Raw genomic sequence first — 24,605 nt, forward strand, 5'->3', positions numbered from 1 at the left:
TGAAATTGAGTGTGAGATGAAGACAGGAGTAGGAATTCATTGGCCAGCTAATCCTAAATGACATTTGCAGTTCATTCACACCACATTGTGAATCCACAAGCCCCTTTACATGCAAACGTACAATTTATTTTGTCGGCACAAACTAATCCTTGAACAAACAGTTGTTATACTGTAGCAGTTCAGATTGTATATTAAGAAAGCCACAATATACTAGTGGTTCTCAAACTTTGTCGATGTGTGGCCCCCCTTGTGTATGGTGGCCCTTGTGCCCTTCATGGCCCCTCCAAATGTATGACAAAATATAAAGTTTAAAAAACACATTCAATTATACAATATAGTGCTGTTGGCTAACAGTCAGATTTTTCTGATTTTTATTACACTGAAAAAAATTATTCATTAAATTTACAAAAAATGTTTAAGGTAAGTGGTTGCAATCAATTTATTTAAGCTAAAACAAAAAAATGTGAAAATCAAAACAAAACAAAAAACTTTTGTTTAAATGTAGCTTAAAAAAATGGATTGCGACCACTTACCTTAAAAAAATTGAGTAAATCGAATGAATCATTTTTTTTCAGTGTACAGAGAATTAAGACAAATTCATGTATTTTATAAAATGTCATGAAACTAGGGGCCCTCCTAGCACAATCGCACGGACCCCAGCTTGAGAACCACTGCACTAAACCATAAGAAACAATAGATGAAATTGGTCAACAATGATAAAGTGTCTCCATTACAGTTAGAGCCTTATATTACATCAATATCACAAATGATACTCCAAGTCCAATGATATACTACTAATAATATACTCTAATATAATTTATATAGATTTACTGCATTACCAAAGTTTGCAATATGAAGTCTAAAATTTCGGGATGAACGGCACATCAGATTTTTTTGAGATTTTCCAAAACTAAATGAATTACCTCACCAATGCTATTCAATTCCTTATGTGTATGTACTGTGAGAAGTCCTATGTTTTTGTCAATATTTAGGATGTAACATGTATCAGAATTACATACAGTATGTAGTCCTTTGATGATTGACAGCTTCTTTCCTCTCTACATTCACAATATGTAAAAAAGCTGCAACACCCTGCTAAAGTCTTTTTTTTTGTGATTTGCTGTTTTCTATATAAAATCATACTACATAATGTAAAGGACATTCTGTGAAAATATAACCTTAATATCTTTAATATTGTCTAAGGCAATGTCAAAATTATAGTGACATTTAAGGTTAAAATCAAACTTTGATGCCCCTAATTTCATAATTAGATTATGAGACTTTACCCTGGATTTCACATCACACAGAAATAAAGTTTTCTGTATACTTATCAACACAGCCCTGACATGGCCTTAAAAGTTGTTGATGCTTCTTTTCTTTTAATTGAAATGACACAAACCCAATTTGAGTTTCTAGATCTAGAAATCCTAGCTTTCGTCATAATTTTTCAAAGATGTCACTGCAAGCTTTGCAAGCACTTGTGGGGCTGTTTTGAAATAAGCTTCTTGCATGGCTGCTTGTGTGCATCTCGTGACCCTCTCTCTCTCTCTCCTGCAGGTGAGATAAGACTGGAATTTGCCTATCCTCTAGAAGAGAAAGAACTATCACGAGCTGCCAATCCCCAAACCCCCACCTCGGTCCCCACATCTTGGCATGAGACTGCAGCAAAGACAGGGCACTCTGGAAGGATATCTCTGCAAATGAATGGATGTTATGGCTGTGAACGCAGACTACTGATGTTTGGGTTAAATGCATGAGTATGCTTGTTTCTGTCAGGCTGCTCTTTTGAGAGCTGGAGAGTTTCGTCAAATGTGACTGAGATTTTTTGCTGTATTTTGTACTGTACACACACACACACACACACACACACACACACACACACACACACACACACACACACACACACACACACACACACACACACACACACACACACACAAACACAAACACAAACACACACACACACGCACACATGGATGTTCATTCATATACCTTGAACTGCACAGTATGTGGATGCCTTCAAGTATGAAAAGTTCAAAGTCCCCTATGGCTTAAGTTACAAAGAAACTCTCTGACCTGTTAGCTAACATATTTGTGGCATCACCAACAGACCAAGAAACATTAAGAATCTCAAATTATTACAACTACCATGTGTACAGAAAAATAAAGAGGAATTAATTTTTTCAATTGCAATTAAAATTTATTTCTTGAACACGTAATACCAAATATCACCACTGGGTGGCCAGGAATTTCGTCTTACTTTGAGTTTAAAGGATTTGACATTTTAAAAGCAAATGTACCCTATTGAATAATTTCACTCTTGCAACCAAACTACTTCACTCCAAGGCCTGTCCAAAGCTAAGATATAGAGAAAATAACAGATTAACTATTACTATCTTTAAAGAGTGTCCTTTACCACATGCCAATGCAAGAAACTTTAGCTTCAAGGGTATTTCAATGTGTGATGCATTTCAAATACAAATTTAGAGTTAAGCAAAAACTTGTATGATGGCTGCACGCTGTCACCTTGATAAGGCCCAATCACATCCGGCAAACATGGAAATTGAGTTGGAGCTGGTGGATGTGAACTGAGAGTTTTTTTGAAGGACTAAAGGGGTTAAGAGGTTGCATGAACACAATGCACACACAATGGGTTGTGTCTGGGGTTTGATTTGCTTGTTGAATAGACCCTAGGGTCGTGCAATCTTGCTCCTGGGGGATGGGTGGTGATATCTACATGCTTGTCCTCATGCATCTAACTCCTTCCTATTGATGACAGTTTGCCATCGTTCACCTTGTAAACTGAGGAACAGAATAGGGGTGGGTCCCTAGGAGTAATCTGAAAGAGTTTGTATTGAGAACTAGAGCATTCTAAATGTCAATCAAAAGATAAAGAAATTGCAAACTACATTTCAGGTCCCTTTTGTGACCGGAATACAACACTGTCCATTTGTAGGAATGATGTTTTCGGGAAAAAGGTCACTAAATGGGACCCTGGTCAATCTGTCAGTGCAAAATGTATGTAAGTACCTCGAGGATAAATCCTAAACATGTCCTCACCTGTTACAGACTATTCTGACAGCAGGAAAACCAGCATGCCGCATAATGATACAGCCATATTTTTTATCTATTTATATTCAACATTGCATTCAATCAGGTACACAAATGCAGAGATTTAATAAAGATGCAATCTATTCATTAAAGCTGCAATTATTAAAAATACATTAAATATTGTGCTCAATAAATCTGTCCATGTGGAATCATTAATTTGACATCCTAAGTATGTGATGAGATAATAATTTATACTGATATTAATTGTCAAAACAGGAACCTGTACTTAATACTAATTCAAGTCAGTAACCAGATTTCAACTGTTAATTTAATAATTTGTGTAAATTATTGGAAACAACACATAAGACATTCAACACAAAAACTTTCTATGTAATTTTTACAACTGAACTTTTATGCAACATTGTAATATAAATGATATATAGGCTAATGATATAAATGCCTCTTATATTGTCTTTCATATACACCTGGCATGAAATAACATAGAAAACAAACATTTTTGACGTTACAATAACTTATAATGAATAGCCAATACTATGAAATACTTTGAAAACTATAAAAATGTCTTTTTTGGTAATATATTTAAAAGAAGCATCCTACATGTTTCAACACGCAGCTGGTACACATAAATGCGATGGGAGAAAGCGCTGCATAGCGCTGCATACTTTTGCGCTTTAATACAGTAAAAATAAAAAATCTGATTGCATTTAACACTATAGAATGTTTGAAGAGAACATCGAAATTGAAGATATGCTAGACTAGTATTTAAAGATCATTTGTTCACGTATAAAAAGAAAATCAAAATGGTCACGTCGTTATTAAATAAGCTCTGTTTATAAAGTTTAGTTAAGGCGCGTGTGTCTCGGATTACGGATCACAGAATAACAAATACAGAACAAGTGTAATACATTTTGCTTAGCTACGACATGACAACTAGAAAAAGAAGTACACTTACCGCAGACTCCGACTTCTGGACCTCTATGCTAGTTAGGAAAAGTAACACCGCGCCGAGACACTTTAAGTTCATACTTATTTTTAAAAAATCTGTCCTCTCAACATTGACAGTTACAACTATGAACGCTCGTTGAACTTCTCATATTCCTCCCTTACCCTAATTGGTGAACCATGCAGCTTATTTTTTGCAAATCAAACAGGGGGATTCTTGTAAAGTATCAAAGCTGTCCAGTGCTGGGAGCGCACGCAGTAATGCAATTCACTTTACTGAATCCCCTTAACCTGCTCAACAAACTGCTTCATATCACTCCGCCCATCACCAGTGTAGGTCCAATTCATAAAGAGAAAAATGTTAAGATTTAAAGTTTTACAAGGAAGTATCTGAGTCTTAATTTGATGGACAAAGTGTTAAAAATATATTATTGACAGTTTTAACACGTAAGTCTTCTTATTTTGTACTTCGGTTTTGGTAAGAACGATATGGCGGAGGTAACGTTAGACGTATCACAGACTGATCAATATCTAAAATATTTTCCTTTCAATCAATGTTGTTCTCGAGGAAACAATTAAACAGAGGGATGTAAATAAGACAGTTTATATTCATCTAATGTCACTGACTTTATAATTTTTACATTTTCTGTCATTCACGTTATCGGTTTTCAAAAATATATGAGAAGGAACAGGTTACAACAAAGTTTACTCTAAAGATTTCCTTATTGGCATATTTTATCAAAACACTAGTAAACTAGCACAGCAATAGTAATAATGACTTTATTGTTAAAAATGAAAAAGTGTAAACAATTATATGATGCATGGACATATTATTTTTGCTGAATTTTCTTTATTATTTTAATTTATGTCTCAGACATACCACTACTGTGATTTGGCTCACACGAGTGCCCAACAGTTTACTACTGATCAGATAATGTTCAGAGGCAAGCGCATGAGGCAGCATGATTGACAGTTGGAAATCCCGCCTCTTCTCGATGCACCAGCGCACTTGCATCGGTGCACGAATCGACTAAGCAACGGAGCGAGAGTTTCCACGCTTCCAAGTTTGTTGTGAGTAAACTTCTCTTTTTTAAGAGGACAATCGCCCGTCAAACTTTGTGTTATACGTGTAGCATTTACAAATTAACAGTTGCATCGCTTGATTAACTGTTTTTCTTATCTAACGTTATGCCTTTCCTCAGAAGTGGACGAACCGCTCACCGGATTCTCAAATGAATAGCTCTGAAACCATTAACCGAGGCTTACCGTGAAGAGAGGAGGATAATTACCTGCTTGTTTGTCAAAGCTTGCAAAATGAAGCTTTGGTAAGTAGGCTATATTCGTATTTAGATATGCATTTTACTAAGCGCAATTGCCTTTACGCAAGATGGTTAACGTTGGTCAGTAAACTGTCAGTTTTAGTCAAGCGAGTTTAATAAAGCGGTTTCTTTCGAGTTGATATGATGTGTTTTGTAATCTCTTTTTACAGGAGTTGTGTGTTAGCTGTCTTGTATGCAGGATCTTCATACGGGGTAAGTGCGCCATCATTATTATCCATATTAACGTTACACTGTTGCTCTAGTTCTCACATTCATTAATACATTTTTACCTGCAATGTATTTCGAAATGAAACTATAAGAAGGTTAATAATGTACATAAAATACTTCATGTTTTGTGTTATAAAGGCATTTGGGTGTCACTTTAGACGATTTTTATTTAGCCATGTAGGCTATTCTATATGTTTTTTAAGACGTTATTTGTGTGCCTTGTAAAAATATCCGCGTAAACGTGCCAGGGGATCACAATTACTACAATAATATGTCATATATTTCCGAAATCTATATCGTTTGCTTTATATGTTTAGCGTCTTGATCCACTCATCACCTAACTCAAAAACACGCCCCTCCTTCTGCTAAATATGCAATGAGCTCGTTTCTTAGACACACCTATCTATCCCCAAAACCTACCACATCTACCCACCTATACAACCATATTGATTCTTACTATTGTGGTGTATTACGTTTAGTCATGATTTATGTCAGTTTAAAAAGATAATCAAATGTTTTAATCTTATTTTCTGTGGTTATTATGCACGCTTTATGGTAACAATAGTAGTATAAACTTTGTAAATTAAATTGTAACACCAGTTAACTAGTTGAATACAGGCTACTTTCAAGACTAAAGATGAGTCCTAAGTAAAGTTGCAAATGCAGGTCATGGAAACTGGTATGATAATCATTTGTAAAAAAAAAAAGAAACAAACAGGCTATATAAATAGGTAATTGAAATGTTTTATAATAGGGGATTACATGTAGCACATTGTGCCAGAAAGAGCAGAATCTTACCATTAGATAAAATCTAGGGGTTAAAAACTTGAGCATTAGCATGCTGGGCTAAAGGAGACACTGGAGGGTAGTGGCTAGAGTTGACATGCGCAGCCTAAATAATAAATAGTAATCAGTGCAGGGCTGTTATTTCTCATTCTGTTGAGCACTTGCCGTAACATGGTCCACAATGGTGAGCAGGTCATCTAGAAGTTAACTTTAGAAAAAGTTTTGTATGAGAATGAGATTTGGCTGCATAGAATGGTTTTTGTGTGAACATTATTATTTGTCATTCCAGCTTATTATCATTCCAGAGTGGCCCTAAAATGCCAGGATATATGATACTGTAAAGACTGTAGGCATGAATTTCAGACGAATTTTCAGAAGAAAATGACAGTGTTGAATGAAACGGTGTGAAGACCAAAAGGCCAAGCACCAATCTTTGTGGAGATCTTACATGAATAAGTTTATTTGGGTTCAGACCTTACAATATCTTTGCAGTCACACTCAGGGTTTAAAAATTTACTTTTTCACTTACCAGCCAATTTTGCTACAAAATTTTTAGTTTACCGGCCATTCAGAATTTACAAGCTAAAAAATAAACGAAAAAAACAAGATTAGCTCTGTTATCCTGCTATCTCATCCCTTCATCCTTGGCAGAAATGTCTTTTAGGTAAGCAGATCAACACAGTACAATGAACTTTAGCATCAAATAAATTATATTACTTATATATTTAAATACAAAATAGATTTTCTATTTAATATTAAAGGGATAGTTTACACAAAATTTTCTCATCCTCATGTTATCGTAATTTATTTTTTTCTGATGAACACAAAAGAAGATATTTTGATAAATGATGGTAAGCACACAGCTGTAACCACTGACTTCCATCAAATTTGTTTTTCCTACTATGGAAGTCAATGGTTACAATCAGCTTTCTGACTACCATCATTTATCAAAAAAAAATTTTTGTGTGTTCATCAGAAAAAAGAAATTCATAGAGGTTTAGAATAATATAAGGATGAGAAAATGGTGACAGAATTTTCTTTTTTTGGGTGAACTATTCCTTTAAACCTGTACTAGTCTTTTTTTACTGGACTTCATTATTGTCTGTACTACATGAAACAAAATATTTAAAGTGTTTTTCATACCTCTTATTTAATCAATTTTAAAAAGTCAGAGAGATGTCCTTTCTGCGTAATGCTTATAAATATCAGTGGTGACGTCTTGTTTTAATAAGCATCAAGAGTCCCAATGTAGTGAGGCAGTGGCTGCGTCCAAAATCACCTACTTCCATAGCAGGCGAAAAGCACTACTTCACCTACTATATGCCTACTATAGTATTCGGATGTCCCAAGTGTGCCTACCATTGCCCGAGCCCCTATACATGCTATACTGATTTACGACTAGGGAGATAGGGAACTAATTGAAAAAAACGCAGATAGATGAGCGATTCACACCCAGTTTGCCACTTAAAACCTCTTCTGCTCTTCTTGGTCTCCTTGGTTGTTTGGGGTGGTTAGTAACCCCATCCACAAAATACTATGCGCTAAAACTGTGCATATTTGGCTTTCATGAGCTTTACCAAGAAATGAACGTTTGAACATAATTAGCCTTTCGCCGAGCCCCGCCCCCCTTAGTTACTGTTGCTACTTCCGACAAACAAATGACAAGCGCGACAGATTGCCATGACGGAAAGCGATATACCCGTGCGTGTCAGTGACCTTTTTTGGAGCAATACCTCGCGATTTCCTCCAGATCGAGGCAAAAGGTGCAGTATGCAGTGGAGGGATATATAACAAATATAAAAATACGCAATGAAGGAGACACGGCTACTATCGAGGCTAATGCTTACCGGTCTCAAGGAAAAAATTAGAAACCACATGACCGGTAACTCAAATGCAACCAGCACAGCCTTGTGGACCAGTCATGCTCTTGCACTGCCGGGTAAGTTCTCTTTCATATGGTACGGTCTATTTATGTCTATTGAAAATACAAGGGTATGTTAGCTAGCTAAACCTACATGTGTTTCAAAGCCATTCAAAGCTTACTAACATTTCTGTTGTTTAGAGGATAGCCGTTTTGAGAATCATAATGTTTTATTTCCTTTGGTGATAACCAGAATTCACAAATAGGAAACTGCTTTGGCTTAAAAGTTGCAGGACAGATAATATAATAAATAAAATGTATAATATAATAAAATTGCACAGCATTTACGGGATTGTAAGGGGTAAAATAAGGGGTAGGTTTTCCGTTCATAAAATGCTACATGAAAGATAAAAACAAATTATTTAAAGTTGATTGTTAGGGCGCTATGTTCGACTTTGTCATAAACTGACGAAAAATAAAGTTTGGGAGCTGAAAGTCCTAACACAACAGCAGCTAATGTAGCTAGCGTTAGCTAACATGTTAACTAATGTTGGCAAAATAACTCATTAAATTATCTTAGAGAGTAGGTTAACATTCTGGCAATTAACGTATATTGATGGTAATCATAACTTTGGTCCAATTTGTGTTCTTGCTTCTAGTTAGTAGATTTAGACCACACTGTAACTAGTTAGCTGTAAGCCTTACCTTTGTGAAGACGTATTTATGCTTCGTAAATGTTCGACACATTTAACTGGATGGGGCAGTCCACACTGTTTTATCCATTGTATGGGGCAGTCCATACTGTTTTATCCATTGTATGCACCGCTCACAAGCGCTGCGGGCGTGAATGTTTGTCGGACGTGCTCGCATAGTAACGGTTGCTGTGATGTGTGATTGGACAATGGCCGTTTTGGGGGAGGGGCCGGCGAAAGGTCAATTAGCTAGTGATTTGACATCTTTACCTGCCACAGGTTTACCCACATTTGGCTGGTTGGCGGGTGTTAATTTCAAACCCTGCTTACATTACTAAAATGTTTAAGAAACAGGATAACCTTAGTGACATGTGGCGTAAGCTATAACATCTTCTGGTCAACAATTTTTCTTAAACACCACAGGTGAGGACATCACCTTAACTCCGGCAATGTGGACTTAGACTGAGCTTGTCGGGGGTCAGACCTCCAACATCATTTAGATAAAGTCCTGACGGGGTCAAGACAGAGGTCAGGGTCTTAGATGAATGGTTTTACCAACCTTTTCCTTCTAAGGGCAAGAACAATCAAAGCTTATTCCAGAGTGCTGATATTTGATGGCAGTGATAAGCTTCTACATGGATTTTAAAGGGTTAACTGGCTCAAATTCTTTAACTGGATTACGAGGATCCAGGCAATACGAAGAGACAGGTCTTAGCAAATTGGTAAAATTAACAGCCTATCTCAAGGTTCTGGTCAAGACTTTGAAAACTTTGTAAAGTGAATGATGCAAATACCTTTCCATATAATCATATTACCTTATAAAATGTGGGTGCTGCTATTACGAGGATCAGAAGTTATGGGGGCCTGGGGCAAAAACATGAAAGTGACCAAAATGACCCCATATTTTTTTATATCATCTCATGTAAATCATACATTTATTTTTAACGTCTAACATAACATAATATTGCATAAAATAGAAGTCAATGATAGATGCTTAATTTACAGATTGCCAGTTTGTTGATAAATTGACAGTATTTGTCTGATCAATTAAATTTACCTTGAAATGATGACATTATGGTAGAAACATACCCTCATTTTGGAAAAAAATGCCAGATATTTCTTACACTGATACTGTACAGCGTGTGAAACCTCTCGACATGTGAAAATCACATTGAATATCTTAATATATAACATATTAGTATGTTTAACATAATCCATCTTTAAATTTTACATACCCACTGATAAACCACATCATCCTTGCATCTATGGCCGTTCTTATCTATAACCACTTGGCAGTCTTTTATTGTCTTTACTAAACCAATGTTCTTGCAATGACTGTGTATTATATTCACTTGCATCTTTATTATTAAAAATAATCAAGTTTATAAACAGTCATCTGCAAACAAATTTTCTGCAAAGCAGCAAATAACATCTGTTATAACCCAAGTGTCACACTTGGTGTCATTTAAGTCTTATAATTTTTTTTTTTTTTTTTAAATCAAACTGTGTTTGTAAGTGTCTATGCCTTATATTTTTTAAATCAGACTGATAGTGTTTGTAAGTTTCTATGTAGTTTGGGAGGACTCTGTTGGACTTCTTACAGTACTTGTTAGAAACACTAGTGATGGAAGAGATGTACAGACTTTTTGATGTGCTCATAGCCCATCTTGAAAGAAACCACAACGGAAATATTTGGTTGATAACTCTACCTCTCATACTCCAAAGAGAGAGAGAGAGAGAGAGAGAGAGAGAGAGAGAGAGAGAGAGATAAAGAGATAAAAGGTTTTATGTGATCTAAAAAACATGATTACGTATTACAGCAATTTTGCTCTAGGGATTTGGTTTAACAATGTGTTCTGTAGATAGATATATATATTGTAGATAATGTTTCAGTATTTTAACAATGCCAGAAGCAATGAATTCCAATAACAAGTTGCACATAGTATAACCCATTATATATACATAAACTTTATCAAAATGAATCATGTTTTTTTTTGTAGTGACCATGTTTTTCTGTGTATTATTATCATCGGCGAAACCATGGTTTGACTGCAGTAACCATTATTTTGTGAGAGAACCATAATTTAACTATAAAAACAATGTTTTATGGTTTTAACCGTTGTTAAAACTTGGTTAATTCTCGTAAGTATAGCCACAAACAGATCTGTGTCAAGCATTAAAGTAAAAATATCAGTTTTTGATATATTAGCAAAAAAGAATGGAGAGACTGTAACAACAGCATAAAAATAAGCATGGCTCATTCTTATTGTCGTTCAGTTCTCAAACTTTCCCAAGAGAAGATCTCTGGGAAACCAAACTGTTGATTGTTTGCATCCGAGTATTTATTTTATTGTTATCACAAAGAACACCCCTTGCTTCCTCCCCCATTAAAAATTCCTGGACTGCTTGGTAGAACTTGTTGAAAGTTTTCTTCCTTGCTGCAGGTGTCGCTTTCTAGAACATTCCTTTAGGATAGACCAAGGCACACACTGATTGCTTTGTGATTTGTTAGTGCCACTCCCTGAACCTACCCCAGGGCACCAGGGCAATTCTGTATGTCCCCTCCATCCATTGAAAGCTTCAACACCAGGTACTAATGTTTATGACACTTGATATTTTGTTAAGTGTATTGAGATAGATGAGCTGTCATGATGTTGAGGTTGATAAGGGTATCCACATCCTTCTCTCATTATAAACAAAATTAAATATTTACAGAAGCTTAAGAATACTGTCCTATACAGTCATCTATACATTTTCAATCTTCTTGTACTTTAGACTAAACCTGAAGACCTGGGGGGTGTCTTGTTTAGTTAACTTTCCAGCTGGCTTCATCTCCCCCTCATCAGATCGAGTACAGTTACAGAAGGGACCAGTTAGAGAGGAAGTTAAGTTAATCTCAATGTCACTGAAGATTTACTTCTTCCACGGCCTGCTTTTAACTGTAAAGAGGCTTGTGATTGCACATGATACCACTTACTGTAGATCTGCACTTGTTAGTGCTGAAAAACACTGTTCTCACGGGATGGATAGCAGACAACATGTCGATCTGCCATATATGTATTTGTGTGTAGTGCACACAATTTAAATTAAACCCTAAAGCAATTAAAAACAGATTTCTGTCTATGTGTGTTTATGTCTGTTTCAGCATGTGTGTGGCCCAGTAATTGACTTTTAACAACAGCAACATATAAAGTCTCCTGCCAGGCTCTCCTCTTATGATCTGCAGTTAATCAATATAACCGGAATATAAATCACAACATGCTACTATGCAGTTGCGGTTTTAATGATAGTTTTAACTAGTTTAACAACAGTTTTAAAGACCTCCATCATTGCTCTCCCTCCCGTAGTCTATTTTGTGTCTATTGCATAGGTCTTCAACAGGGGGTCCGTGGTGGTATTACTGGGGGTCCCCAAATATTATTTGAATTCAATAAAAAAAATGAAATTAGACATTAATGAAAAATGCATTAATAAACTAATAACACAAATGATAAAAAAACTTGATTGAAATGAATGTTCCCATATATAATATAATTCCCTAATATGTAGTTATTTAAAATGTCATTTTAAATGCAAATTTAAAAGTATGTTAACAGTATGTGTCTATGTATACAAGAAAAATTATTTTATATATTTGTAATGTAACCATCGTAAAAAAATATAAATCCAGTTTTTATATGATACATGTATTGGGGGTCCATGGTCTTCCTCTTTATCCAATAAGGGGTCCTTGGACTGAAAAAGGTTGAAGACCTCTGGTCTATTGCATTGGCTTTGATTCTCAGGACTGACAATCCAAACTTTCGTATTGCTGTCATAGTAACAGAATGCAAAAAAGGGCTAATCCTAATTTGATAAATACCAGCGATGTAAAGATTAAAAGTGTTGATATGTGTCTTCACAGCTGATTTGAGACCAGTGACTTTTTTTCTTGCCATCAGCTCTGCACGTATGATCTTTTTCTCTGAGATCCATGTTCGCGCTTGTTCAAACAGAGGGTCAAGGGTTACGCTGCAGGACAGGGTGAGAACGTGCGGAGAGGACATCTTAACATTCTTTCCATCACTCTTGGCATTATCACATAGTTTTAGAAAAAAAGAAAGCGGGGGATGAAAACAGGAGGACCAATACTAAATGTTTAAATTGTAAGGTCATGGGCTTGTTGAAATGAATGAGCATTAGTACTAGATAAATAAAGTGCATTGAAAGCAAAATTGCACCTGACATCACATGGTGAACTAAAGAGAGGATGAAGGTAGTATTGATTAAGAAGAATAGAAATTCCCTTTAGGGTTTAAGAAGAAGAGGGGCCCACTTTTGCCCCATAGGTACTGTATAGATTTATGTTGTTTTAGTTTATTGTTTGATCCTTGTCTTACACCATCTACATGTTACTAGCCTGGAGCTGTATTTATTCTATGCTTTGAAATGGATTAGTGTCATTTTCTTTCTGTCCTTCCATCATTTGTTTTCGTCATCCCGCTTTTACCCATTCCTTCAATTCCATCATGTACCCCACCCTTCTCTGTCATCAGTGTATACGCTTACCAAAAATTGCCCCGCCTAGGGCAAAACCTCATGCATGCATTTATTGGTTGGTCTATAGGTTCATTTCAAAGTCGTGTATAGACATGTTAGTATGTAAATATATAATTGAGTACTTAGAGTAAGTATAAGTATAGTCACTGAGTAAGCAAGTAAATATTTGTGTATATGAGTATCTATGTAATTAATGCATCCTGCCGTTACTACAGTAGATGTTGAAAGCCTGTTATTGAAGTCTCTCTCCTGCATTTGCTTTTGTCGTCTTTTCTCTTTTCACAGACCTACTTACAAGTTGCCTTTTCATCTATAATATATACATTATCTCCTTTATAATTTACCTCATTTTTTTCTTATAATGTGCCTGTTTGTGAGTAACAGTATGTGCACCATTTTCAGTTTATTGCCAAGAGCTTGATGTGTGAGCTTTGTTCGATCATGAGCCGTCTGGAGAGGCTTTGCAATGCCACGAAATTAAACAGGCACCAGCAATTTTTTCCAATAAGGCTTTCTTTTTGTTTTTATCTCATTAACCACCCTTGTTTGTTGACAGTACGATCAAGTACTATCATGTGTAAAGCACTTAAAATATGTGTGTCACATTATTACATTAGAGCTCATTTTAGTGGTAATATGTATTGCTTTAAGCATTATGAATTTCAGTGCGCTCCATAACTTGTGGATGTTAAGATGGAATGAAATATGTTAGACGTAAGCCTCTTTCCCGATCTTAGGCCCCGGAGCTAGACATTCCCATGATGGCATTTTCAAATCCATGACAGGAGCAGGCCCCAGCTTAGTCTCCAACCGTTTTAAGCAGCTGAACTCCTTCACCTGTACAAACCCGCCGCAACCCCCTGCGTACAGCAGTTAACACGCCCGACGCCTGTGATCTCTTGCATCATTACCACCAGCTCTAAAACTCCTTTCTGTTTCTTATTTTGTACATACCTGGTTAATCTTAAGATTCATTATAGTTCTGGATCGTCTCGCGAGGAACCAACATTTACTTTTCTACTTTTTATTTCTCTTGCAGCTTCTGTCTGCAAAGATGAATGTACCTCATTACTCTCTCCATGACCTTTTTACCTGTCTCACCTTTTTGTTCCCTCTACCGCAGGGCAGGTTTTAAAGCAGATCTTACAGGCTTCTATTTTAAACCTTTAGCCTTTAAAGACAATGGTAGTGTACATTAATCATAATAATGTGGTGATATATTAACATGTGTGGGGAGAGGTTGAAAGAGAAAGAAAGTGAGTGAATAACTTGTGGTGGTCTTCACAGTTAAAGATTCTTAGATATTAATGGCTGGTGGGCCAAAGGTGAAGTTTTCAGCTCAGTGGTTGGCTAAGTTTTAATTCAAGTTATTATGTCTCACAGTGTTTTACAACTAAATGTGGTTTGTGGTTTCAATTAAAGGCTGTGGCTAGTACTTCATTAGTAGATTAGTAAAGAGACTTCGTCTGTCTGGGACCATCAGGTCACAGCACATAATTGTGTCACTAACTGGCTAAATCTTTGACCAATAAACATGGAAGCAATTTGTCATATTTTGTATGAGTACAGCAACATGCAACTTATAAACATAAACACAACGTTATTTGTGCATGAATACCTTTATTTATGCTTATTAATATTAAACAAATCCATCCTCCTGTGCTGCAACTTATTAACTCATTCTTTGTTTGACTCTGAATTCCGGCAGGCTGGGAGAACGTATATAAACAATCTGTGTTCATTTATTAACATCCCGCTTTGAACACATCCTCAAAGATCAGCTTTTTTATTTAACTTACATGCTTTTCCAGGTTGCTGTGAATACTGTAAGTTCAGACTTGACTAACATTTCATTTCAGTACAGATGACCCAAGAGAAAAACAAAAAATTATTCAGACACCATATTTAATTTTTGATATTTTTTAGTGGGTGCAGGACACTATAGTCAATTGAGGATACTGTAGCAAAATAAAGTAGACTGTGACATCATACCTTAAAATTCTTTATACAGTGGACTACCAGTAAAATTAATTAGACAAATTTGGACATAAAATTATTCGGACACAATGTTTTGGTTACACCACAGACTGAACAAACGTTACTTGGTTATTGGTTGATCTAAATTGATATTATCTAATTGTGTACTTAGAGTACAATTAACGGCTGACAGCTATTCAACCTAATTCATTAATGAGACAGTCTAACAAAATTATAGCCAAAGCCAGTGAAATATGAAACGAGTTCTTTTCATATTTTATTAACATTATCTAAGCTATGGCGAATAAACTATGATAATGTGAGAAATGTTAATACTGCATCAATTTTGCGTAAAGTAATTTTTTAGTATTTTTAGTATTTAGTATTTTTCAGCATTGAAAATTTATATTAAGTCCCAAATTAATTCCTTTTTAATGTGTCATCTTGGATTTATTTAGTCACTAAGCTCAGTACAATCTATTATGTGATACATGTGATGCAGAGGTGTATACTAGGAGGCATGAAGACACATGCACTGTATTAGCTTTATAAAACAGTCATCAATGCGCTAGTTTATTGTCAAATCAGAAGAAAATTCACGCACATTGTTTCTCATGAGAGAAATAGCAGATAGTAAGCAAACTTAAGATGATGTGGATATACCAAGTGCGCGATTACAGTTACATTACACGTCACTTGTATTTACAGGATCTTTTCCGTGTGTGTGTGGCAGTGTAAACTGACATGGGAGGACACATGATCTAGTTAATATAGGAAATATATAACAAAATGCTTGCATTGGTAATAAATGCCTTCCAGCCTGGTCAACCATTATGGAACTTAAAGCAAACTAGACCTTCATTGGTGTAAACCATTAAGCTCTTGCTTAAGCAATGCTAAGATATAATTTGGTTTCTCAGTGGATGATGGATGCCCAAAAAACAAGTGCTGGTTTCTCGTGTTTGTGATGAAAAAAGGCTTCATACTTCTAACACCGTTTGCCCATGGGATTTACCAGACGTCCAGCCGATGCCCTCTGTTTTAACTTAAATTGAGTCTAATGGTTCCCTGGTGTGGCTTCAAAGCCTCAAATTTTGACCTGATGCTGAGTGGTGGTTTCCTTTAGTGGTCATAGCAGGTGGTCCGGACATAGACATGCAGTTTCCTTTAAACAATATTCGATCAAGCCAGCTGTACATCTTTGTTCTCACAGATATATAAATGATTTAAGAATTTTGAGAGCAAATAGTTTCAACACTTGTTTCAAGACATGTATACATAAAATTGACAATACTCTTGAGAATTCATAAACATAAGCATGTTTGGTTCCAACAGTGTGGATTTTTACCAAAAACAGGAAACTTGTATCTCTCCCTTCTAAGGCCATTACATGCATATCCTCCACTGTATATACATAAACACTACTTACAGTGCATTACAAGGTATACATTTTATCACTATGTGTGTTCCCTTGGATCAAACCCGTGACATTTTGCAATGCTAATGCAATGCTTTTCCAGCTGAGCTATATAAACACTACAGTTATATTTAGTGATTTTATGTGTGCATGAATAAAAATTGATTGCTACAAATCAATAAAAAAATATGCTGTCAAAAATGTGTTTGACGTATGTCTATACAGTACTTTTACATATGAAATGCATACATAGTGTAGTACATTTACAATCCCGCCTGTTTGGACAGTTAAGCAAACATCGGAAAGTAATACATCACTCTTCATGTCTTTGTTTATATACTGTATTTCATCTTTTGTGAACCCACATGCGCTAGAACATGCCGAAATGTTTTTACAAGCTCTGCGTGAGATCTTAAAAAATGCAAAAGGTTAACATGCTTTTTTCATACATGTACATTGATTTGCCGTGTTGTAAATCAAAATCCTTAATTCAACATCGCCTACAGCGATAACCGCTTCAAACGACTGGATAGTGTTTTTCCGACACGTTCTTTCTTTTATGTATACCTAAAACGGGAGCTCAATGTGAGTTCATTAGCACGTTTGAAATATAAGAAAATATTGTCTTTTCAACCAAAGCATTAAAAAGCTGACCGAGGTCATCTCCCAATGGAGTTTAAAGAAACAGGCTTTCAGAGTACCAAAAACTGAGATCACACCAACCCCCGCAGGCCCAAATCAGTGGTCTCATGTCTTCAACTCTGGTACCCTTCCCCAAGTCATACTCATCTTTTCTTTGACACGGCCCTGTTATATTGCTCCAGCTTTCAAGTGCGTATTCACACTAGCCAGCAACGTTTTTCTACACTTACTTTGGTTTATCCGAAAGGGAACATATGGAGAGTGGACTCAGGTCTTGGCCAACCTCCTACCTTTTCCGTCTTCTGGTAAATAGCTTTCACTTCATAATCCCACTTAATTTTGGAGAACTTACATCATGGTGGACAGTTTATGCCCCTGAATGTCTTAACCCATCCTTTTATTTAGTCTTTCTATTTAGAATTTATTGTGTAGTGTGTTGTACATGACATTAATAGATGACAATATTAGACACGCTATCACTGTCTGTCTTCTGTTGTTCCCAAATTAACACTCTATTCTAAGTGAAGTAGTATTAACATTCTGTATCACATTCAAGTAGTTGTTTTATGTTGTTTTGATAGATGGATAGATATTCATAGGGTCTCATGTCTGTATGTGTGTGTTGCCCTGGGAGCAGGGAAGAGTCTCCACAAACTAGGGCTGCACTATAAATTGCATGCTATAGGAATGCGCATCTCGTCGGTAAAGCCAGTTCTTTGATTAGAAGTAAATCGCCATCACCTGTTTTCAAATGGAGCAGCATTTACTACACAACGCCATAGTTCACTGACAAGCTGGGCCATATTGCAATTCGAAATTGCACCGGTTGTCAGTGAACTATGGCTCTTTGTAGTAAATGCCGCTCCATCTGAAAGCAGGTGATGGCGATTTACTACTAACCGGCTTTACTGACAAGATGCGCATGACAATCACATGCGATTTATCGTGCCGCCCTACCACAGACACTGTCTAGCTGATATAAGTTTCTACTGAATTTAGGGATTGGCACTGAAAGAGTTTAGATCTGAGTTTCTTGATAGCGACATGTATTTATGCACATTGGCCAAATCCTTCTTATGTGTGTTATCGAACCAGGGAATCGAACCCACAATTTTATTTTATTCCAAGGAAATTACATTCCTGTAAGGTTATCTTCCATGCTTCATTCCATGGCATCAGTATCAGGTTTGTTTATCTTGAGGTTTTTTGATTGTAAATGCTGGTATTGAAATGTTTCCAAAAACCTTAAAATGTTGTTTTGTCAAAACAAGCTGGTATATGTTTGTGAAATTTACCCTTTAAGCAGATCTTTATCGTAATACTTTAAGTGGAAAGCTGTTTAGCACATGTTAACAGATGTTAATTAGATGCAACAGGATTTGTTGTAAATATAATTTAATGTGATTGCTAAATTAGGAAATGAGTCATGATAAACAACAACCATGCACATCCACACAAAACGCATTTATAAATACTGAAGGGGGGCTATTTTTTGAAGTGTTCTCTATTTAAGGTGAACTAGTGTCCACTTACGTCTGCTTCCCTGTAATAGATAAACTGGACTGAGCCGGCAGACACTCTGAGCTACTGTTTCACTTGGCCATCTTTACTTTGCTTGACCTCTGCACTCCTTAACATAATTTTCCTTCCCTAAACATGCTTCTCTGCCCTCTAAAGGTCTCTGTGGGTTGGGATGTTTCTGTCACTCAAACCAGCTTTGGTATTGATAATATATATATTTTTTTATTTCATTTTATGCTCATGCTAGTGGATGCATAAATACTAGGGAGCAATACCAATAGCATTAAGACGGTACGAAAAACGTTTGCGTGCATGAATGAGTGTTTATATAACATGGAATGCCTGAAAGAGTCTCCTGTGTCATGCCCACTGACTATCCGTTGTCAAAAATCAGATAATCGTAAAAGTAAACAGCTTTTCTTTAAATGTCATCCAGAACATGAACCAATGAAAACATTCTTGAATCACAGATTTATTCTTCTCCATCTTTTGTGAACATAAGCACATACAAACACATGTATGTTGGCACGCTAGCACAGGTTTTGATGAGTGATGATTAGTTATGTGATGGGGGGCTTCACTGTGCAAAGACTCTTTTAGGCGAGGCCTCATCACACTAACCGTCATTAACCTCGGATGCCTGAAAGTCAACCGGGCAAAGAAAGGCCCCTTTAGTATTCAAAGACTCTGTGCACCCCATTCCAAAACTCAACAACCTTTCCATAACACATCAACCCCTGTCATTCTGCACCCTCGATCTGATGCAGAACTCATCACAAAAAAACACCCCTTGTACTTTTCTTGCATCTTTATCTTTTGCTATTATGCTGCTTTATCCATCTTGCTGAATTTCTCTAAAAAATATCAGAAAATGTAGAAAAATTAAAAAAGTCTCCTTTAGGGACATTACTACAACATACAATGGTTTGGGGTTTTCAAAGACCATTTCTGAAGGATGTAACCCAATATTTAAGGTTCCCCAACCTTGAATATTTGGTTACATGCTTAATGCCCATGCAGAAACATGTTTGAGCCCTTGTCTGCATACTTCTCCATTGAGAATTTGGTGAGGCAAGGAAAGTGACATAGATGTTTTTTTAAGCTTTTGAAATAACCTATTATACACAAATGTGTGTGTGTTTCAGTAACTGATCTGAAATACAAATACGTTGTTATTTTAGGGTTCAGCACATTGGTCTTCAAATTACTTTGAATATGAGATATATGTGTATATGAAATCTATATCGAAAAGTGAATGCAAAATAAAATCTGGGCTCTTATAGCATTAGGAGAGAAACCAAGGAGATATTATAATTCATTTATGATAGCAATTGCATCAACACTGTGAAAACAACAGTATGTCCATTTGGAAAAAGCACCAAATTTATGCATCATTTATCCATGTTAAGGTTAAATTATGGTCCATTTTTACATGTGCACGAGGGATGCAATGGATATATATTCATAGTGCAGCTGATGCAATTTTATTAGTCAGAAGAGTAAACACATACTGTACGCACACAGATGCATTGCATTTTATCGCTATACGCATGCGTTGAATGTCTGCGTACATTCACGGGTCAATTAAGCTATACTTTGCAGGGCTGTGCGTTCGCCCGAGCACCTACGCTCATGTACACGTAATAAAACAGATTATACTCCAGGCTTTACATCACGAATCGCTTGGTCATTCTTCTCTCATTTGACATTAATGGTAGAGAATACATGTATACAAGTATAGGTGTAGTGTATCAGTTAATCTTTAAGTATTGAGACCCTGAGAACCCAATATGATCAAAAAGAAGCACTTTATTACTTTAGTAAATCATTTCTGTATTGTAGGCTGTTTTGTAGAAACTTCAATGACAGCGACAGTTTCACTAAACCACTGGCCATGCTTGCTATCTATCTTCTGTATCTGTCTGTTGTCAGGGGGACCATACTGGCAGCCAGCAAGCCACAGGGAGTCACACTAGGCGGCCATATTTCAAAAGTCTTTCCCACCTCTTCATTAAGAGCTCCAATGCATTCCCATTTACACCCCCACCCCTATTACCAACTGTCCATTGACCAGACTTTCATTTTCAGCTCATTCCATAAAGTAAATATACCGGGTGTTTATGAGTCAACAACTTATGGCTGGCTAATAAGATTCCTGGTGTCAAAAAGTTCAACTTTTTTATCCCAACATATTTATAGTCACTTTCATAGCCACTAATGACATTCTGTGGCACACCCTCGTCTTGTCGTGCTAAACAGGCTACCATAGTGACCAGTGCTATTTCCATAGTCTTTAAGAGGTTAAGAGAGGGTATATCTCATAGTGACACGAGCAAAGGACAAAAACTCAAATGGTTAAAAGGGCAGTACAAGTTTAGTGTAGCCAAACCAAGAATAGGTGAAGGGAAACTTCCAAGTTCCACTGAGAGGAAGGAAAGCCAAATAGTACCGTTGTTTAGCTACATTTAATGAAACCTGACAGGGAAGTGTTGAAAGCTGCAGGATCTTGTTGATTTGGTCCTGTTGTGTCTGGTGGAATATTTCCTGGCATTAGTGTAAATCTTAATTATTAGTGTATTAATTACAAAAATCTTAAGCGTATCACACGCTGGTACAGTACGAAGTGATCACACTAGCCAAACAAACCATTATTTGGGGATCAAACAAGGTTAAAGGTATTTGGGTACGGTACTGTACGCATAGTGTAAGTATGCCCTTAGGCATAATACCTCACAAAGTGGCCTATATTTTCTGGTATTTCTTTAGTTTCTAGAGCTTATTCCTAATCTCTGTCGTCAATCTCTGGTCATGGTTTTATTTTATTATACAAATGAGCTTCTGTGCACTATTGAAGAAAATAATAGCATTTGCAAAATTTGGAAATTTCCCGAAACCCTTTCTTTAACAATACAACTAGAGGCTGATAATATGAATGTTCACATGAATAACCTTGAGCATTTTTTAACTAATCCTTCTTTAAGATCCTGGATTTAACAGGCCTAACAAAAACCAGTGTACATGTATGAAAACTGACAAAAAGTGTAAGCTGTTTCACCATAGTCAGACACATGTGTCAATGCACCACTAAACCCATAGTGTAAGTGAACCTAATTACCTGATATGAACCTCCAGCCCATGAGAACCCTGGATTTACATTTGTTGGAGGATTTTAGTAGTAGGCCCATAACTAATATTTCATAAAACACAATCATTACATGTTGATACTCTTGCACTTTGATATACTTTCCATAAAATAAAATAAAACAGATTTCAAAATGGCATTTTGGTTACAATGGTTCTCTAAACAGCAATTACTTCTAGACAGTAATGCAGGTTACTTTAAAGGCCGACACAAGCCATGTGTTGACCATCTCATCTTGTCCAACTAATTGTCAGGCAGTCTTTTCTTCTGCAATGAATATAATATAACAATAGACCCAAATTGCTAATAAGCTTCAATAGGGGCTCCTTTAGATGTTCAAATAGGGTGGGTGTGTAAAGCAGCAGGTGATGAAGAAATGGATGTTTTTAGAGGGGTTTCGAGGAGTCACAGTAGGTGGGACATTTTAAATCTCCAGGATGTAGGAAACAGTCATAGAAGGTTGTATCTGGTGGTTCGCTATCTTTGTCCCCTGGGTGGGCTTGGTGTGGCGGGGATAACTAGTGTAATGTTTTTTTCTGTAGCCGAAGAGTCACCAATTATCATTTTAAAGGATCCCACAGAAAGGGGTGTGGGAGGTCTCACTTTGTCTCATGAGATCCACTCAGCACCTGCTGTGGGACCATCAACACCCTCATTTCTTTTACTGCCCACGCAACAGGCAAGGCATCAGCATCTTTGGTCAAATGTTTAAACACACCTTTCCATTAGCTCTTGTTAGTTATTGTTAGTCGTGTGTGTTGTTTACACTAGAAAACTGGAAGATTCCTCTTGATTTATGCTTATGGATGTGATGTGGTAGTGACCTTTTCGGACAAAAGAGGAAAAGTGCCAGGAATGAAATATATGTCTGCAAAAGGGTGAAATAAAGCCAATCACAAATCACTCTTGCTTTACGAGCCCTGGACCCATTTTTTAAAGCTTTCACATTTTAACTCCCTCTCCCCTGCCCTACTTCGTCTGACCCTGCATTTCTTTCATGTCAGGTGGGGGTAGGAGATTTCTATGTATGTCTTTGTGTTTGTAGACGGGAGGGTTCAGTCTCATATCGAATGGGTAGTAATGGATAATCCTTATAACACGTTTGAGTGACGGGTCTTATCTCACTGAAACTTGTGTGTATATGTGATATGTGTGGATTAAAGACAACTACAGATTAACATGGCTGTTGTTAAAGGAACAGTAAGTTAATTTTCGTGCAGAAATATATAGTATTATAATTTCGACAACATCTCGCAACATCGCTTTTCCATTGCATAGTACCCCACGTGTTGGGTCGGGTCAGCTTACTTTTGGGGGCTTTTCCACTGGATACAGTACGTAGTATCCGATACTTTTTTAGTACCACCTCGGTTGGGGTTCCAAGCGAGCTGAGCAGATACTAAAATGTGACGTGAAAACACTGTAGATCTGGTCTACTGATTGGTCTAAGAGAATCGTCACTACCAGCGTCTTTGCTTGCTAAACACAAGATTAGCTTTACCTTCGTGCTTGCGCTGTTTTGAGCAAACCTATTGTCATCTGTGCTTTGTTGTAAGTTGAAACTTCTTTTCAGTGGTGAAAACAACCACATGCTAAGAATCAGGAACGCCATACCAGTGTTTTGCTTGCAGTTTGTGGGGGCACTTGTATGATGTCATATTAATAGACAGCGCAAATATAACGACACGCCTATAATCCCTCCCAGTCTGAAGTGGTACTAAACTCAATGGAAAAGCTAACCAAGCCAAAGTAAGGTGAGCTGACACGACCTGACCTGTGGGGTATGCAATGGAAAAGCGATATACAGTATATGTCTGTCCCTCACCCGTGACAGTTTTTTACAGCATCCCTCCTCCACCACATCACCTTACTCTCTGCTGGTATATCTATCCCAGTTAAAGAGGGGGGAGTACTCTGGCTAATATTCCGAGCTTGGAGCCCTCCCGTTGGACAGCACATCAAATATTATGTATTTCCTACTCAATTGCATGTTTATGCGAATTCGTGACTTGCGCAAGATTTGTTTTGCATAATGCTGAATTCTGAAGCTGGACCAAAGGATTGTCTCTTCATAAAAACAGTCTTTTAGAACAACTTTCAGAGTGCTGACATCTTTAACTCCCTCATAGGGGTATCATCCCAAAAACACATCTGCTACACTCATATTGTTTTATTGTCAAAATCAAATTGAGGTCACAGTGATCTTTAAGAGGGTTAGGTCTTTTTGAAGCGGTCGAAGAAGATCAGGGTGATTCTCAACATTCTAAACAGGGTGATCCTCGTTTCCTTTTCTCACGTCTTTATTTTCTTCTTTCCTTTTTTGGTCTTTCTTTTGTTTTCTCATTACTTTTTGTTCCGTCTTGTCATCATGGGCATATTGCTCTCTTTAAGATAAGTTTTTCTTTGTTGAGTATTTTTATCTCTGTAGATCTCTGTCTTTATCTCACTAACACTTACGTGCATGTAG

General features: G+C 36.7%; 2 protein-coding genes across 4 annotated transcripts in view; one reads left to right on the forward strand and one right to left on the reverse strand.

Annotated features, from left to right (window-relative positions):
• col4a5 (collagen, type IV, alpha 5 (Alport syndrome)) overlaps positions 1-4,263 on the reverse strand; it is a 39,375-nt gene extending 35,112 nt beyond the window's left edge. The window contains exon 1 of the mRNA XM_065289066.2: positions 4,025-4,263. Within this exon, the coding sequence (XP_065145138.1) occupies positions 4,025-4,096 (72 nt within the window). The 5' untranslated portion in view covers positions 4,097-4,263. The remainder of the gene's footprint in view (positions 1-4,024) is intronic.
• A 726-nt stretch (positions 4,264-4,989) lies between these two features.
• Positions 4,990-24,605, forward strand: part of col4a6 (collagen, type IV, alpha 6) — an 80,169-nt gene continuing 60,553 nt past the window's right edge. For 2 of the 3 annotated variants that reach the window (XM_065289065.1, XM_065289063.1), the window contains exons 1-3: positions 4,990-5,085; positions 5,217-5,339; positions 5,504-5,546. In XM_065289065.1, the coding sequence (XP_065145137.1) occupies positions 5,329-5,339; positions 5,504-5,546 (54 nt within the window). In that variant the 5' untranslated portion in view covers positions 4,990-5,085; positions 5,217-5,328. The remainder of the gene's footprint in view (positions 5,086-5,216; positions 5,340-5,503; positions 5,547-24,605) is intronic. The other variant, XM_065289064.1, reaches the window with a different exon arrangement.

The sequence above is a fragment of the Paramisgurnus dabryanus genome, chromosome 2 (genome assembly GCF_030506205.2).
Source record: "Paramisgurnus dabryanus chromosome 2, PD_genome_1.1, whole genome shotgun sequence".
NCBI classification, from domain to species: domain Eukaryota; kingdom Metazoa; phylum Chordata; class Actinopteri; order Cypriniformes; family Cobitidae; genus Paramisgurnus; species Paramisgurnus dabryanus.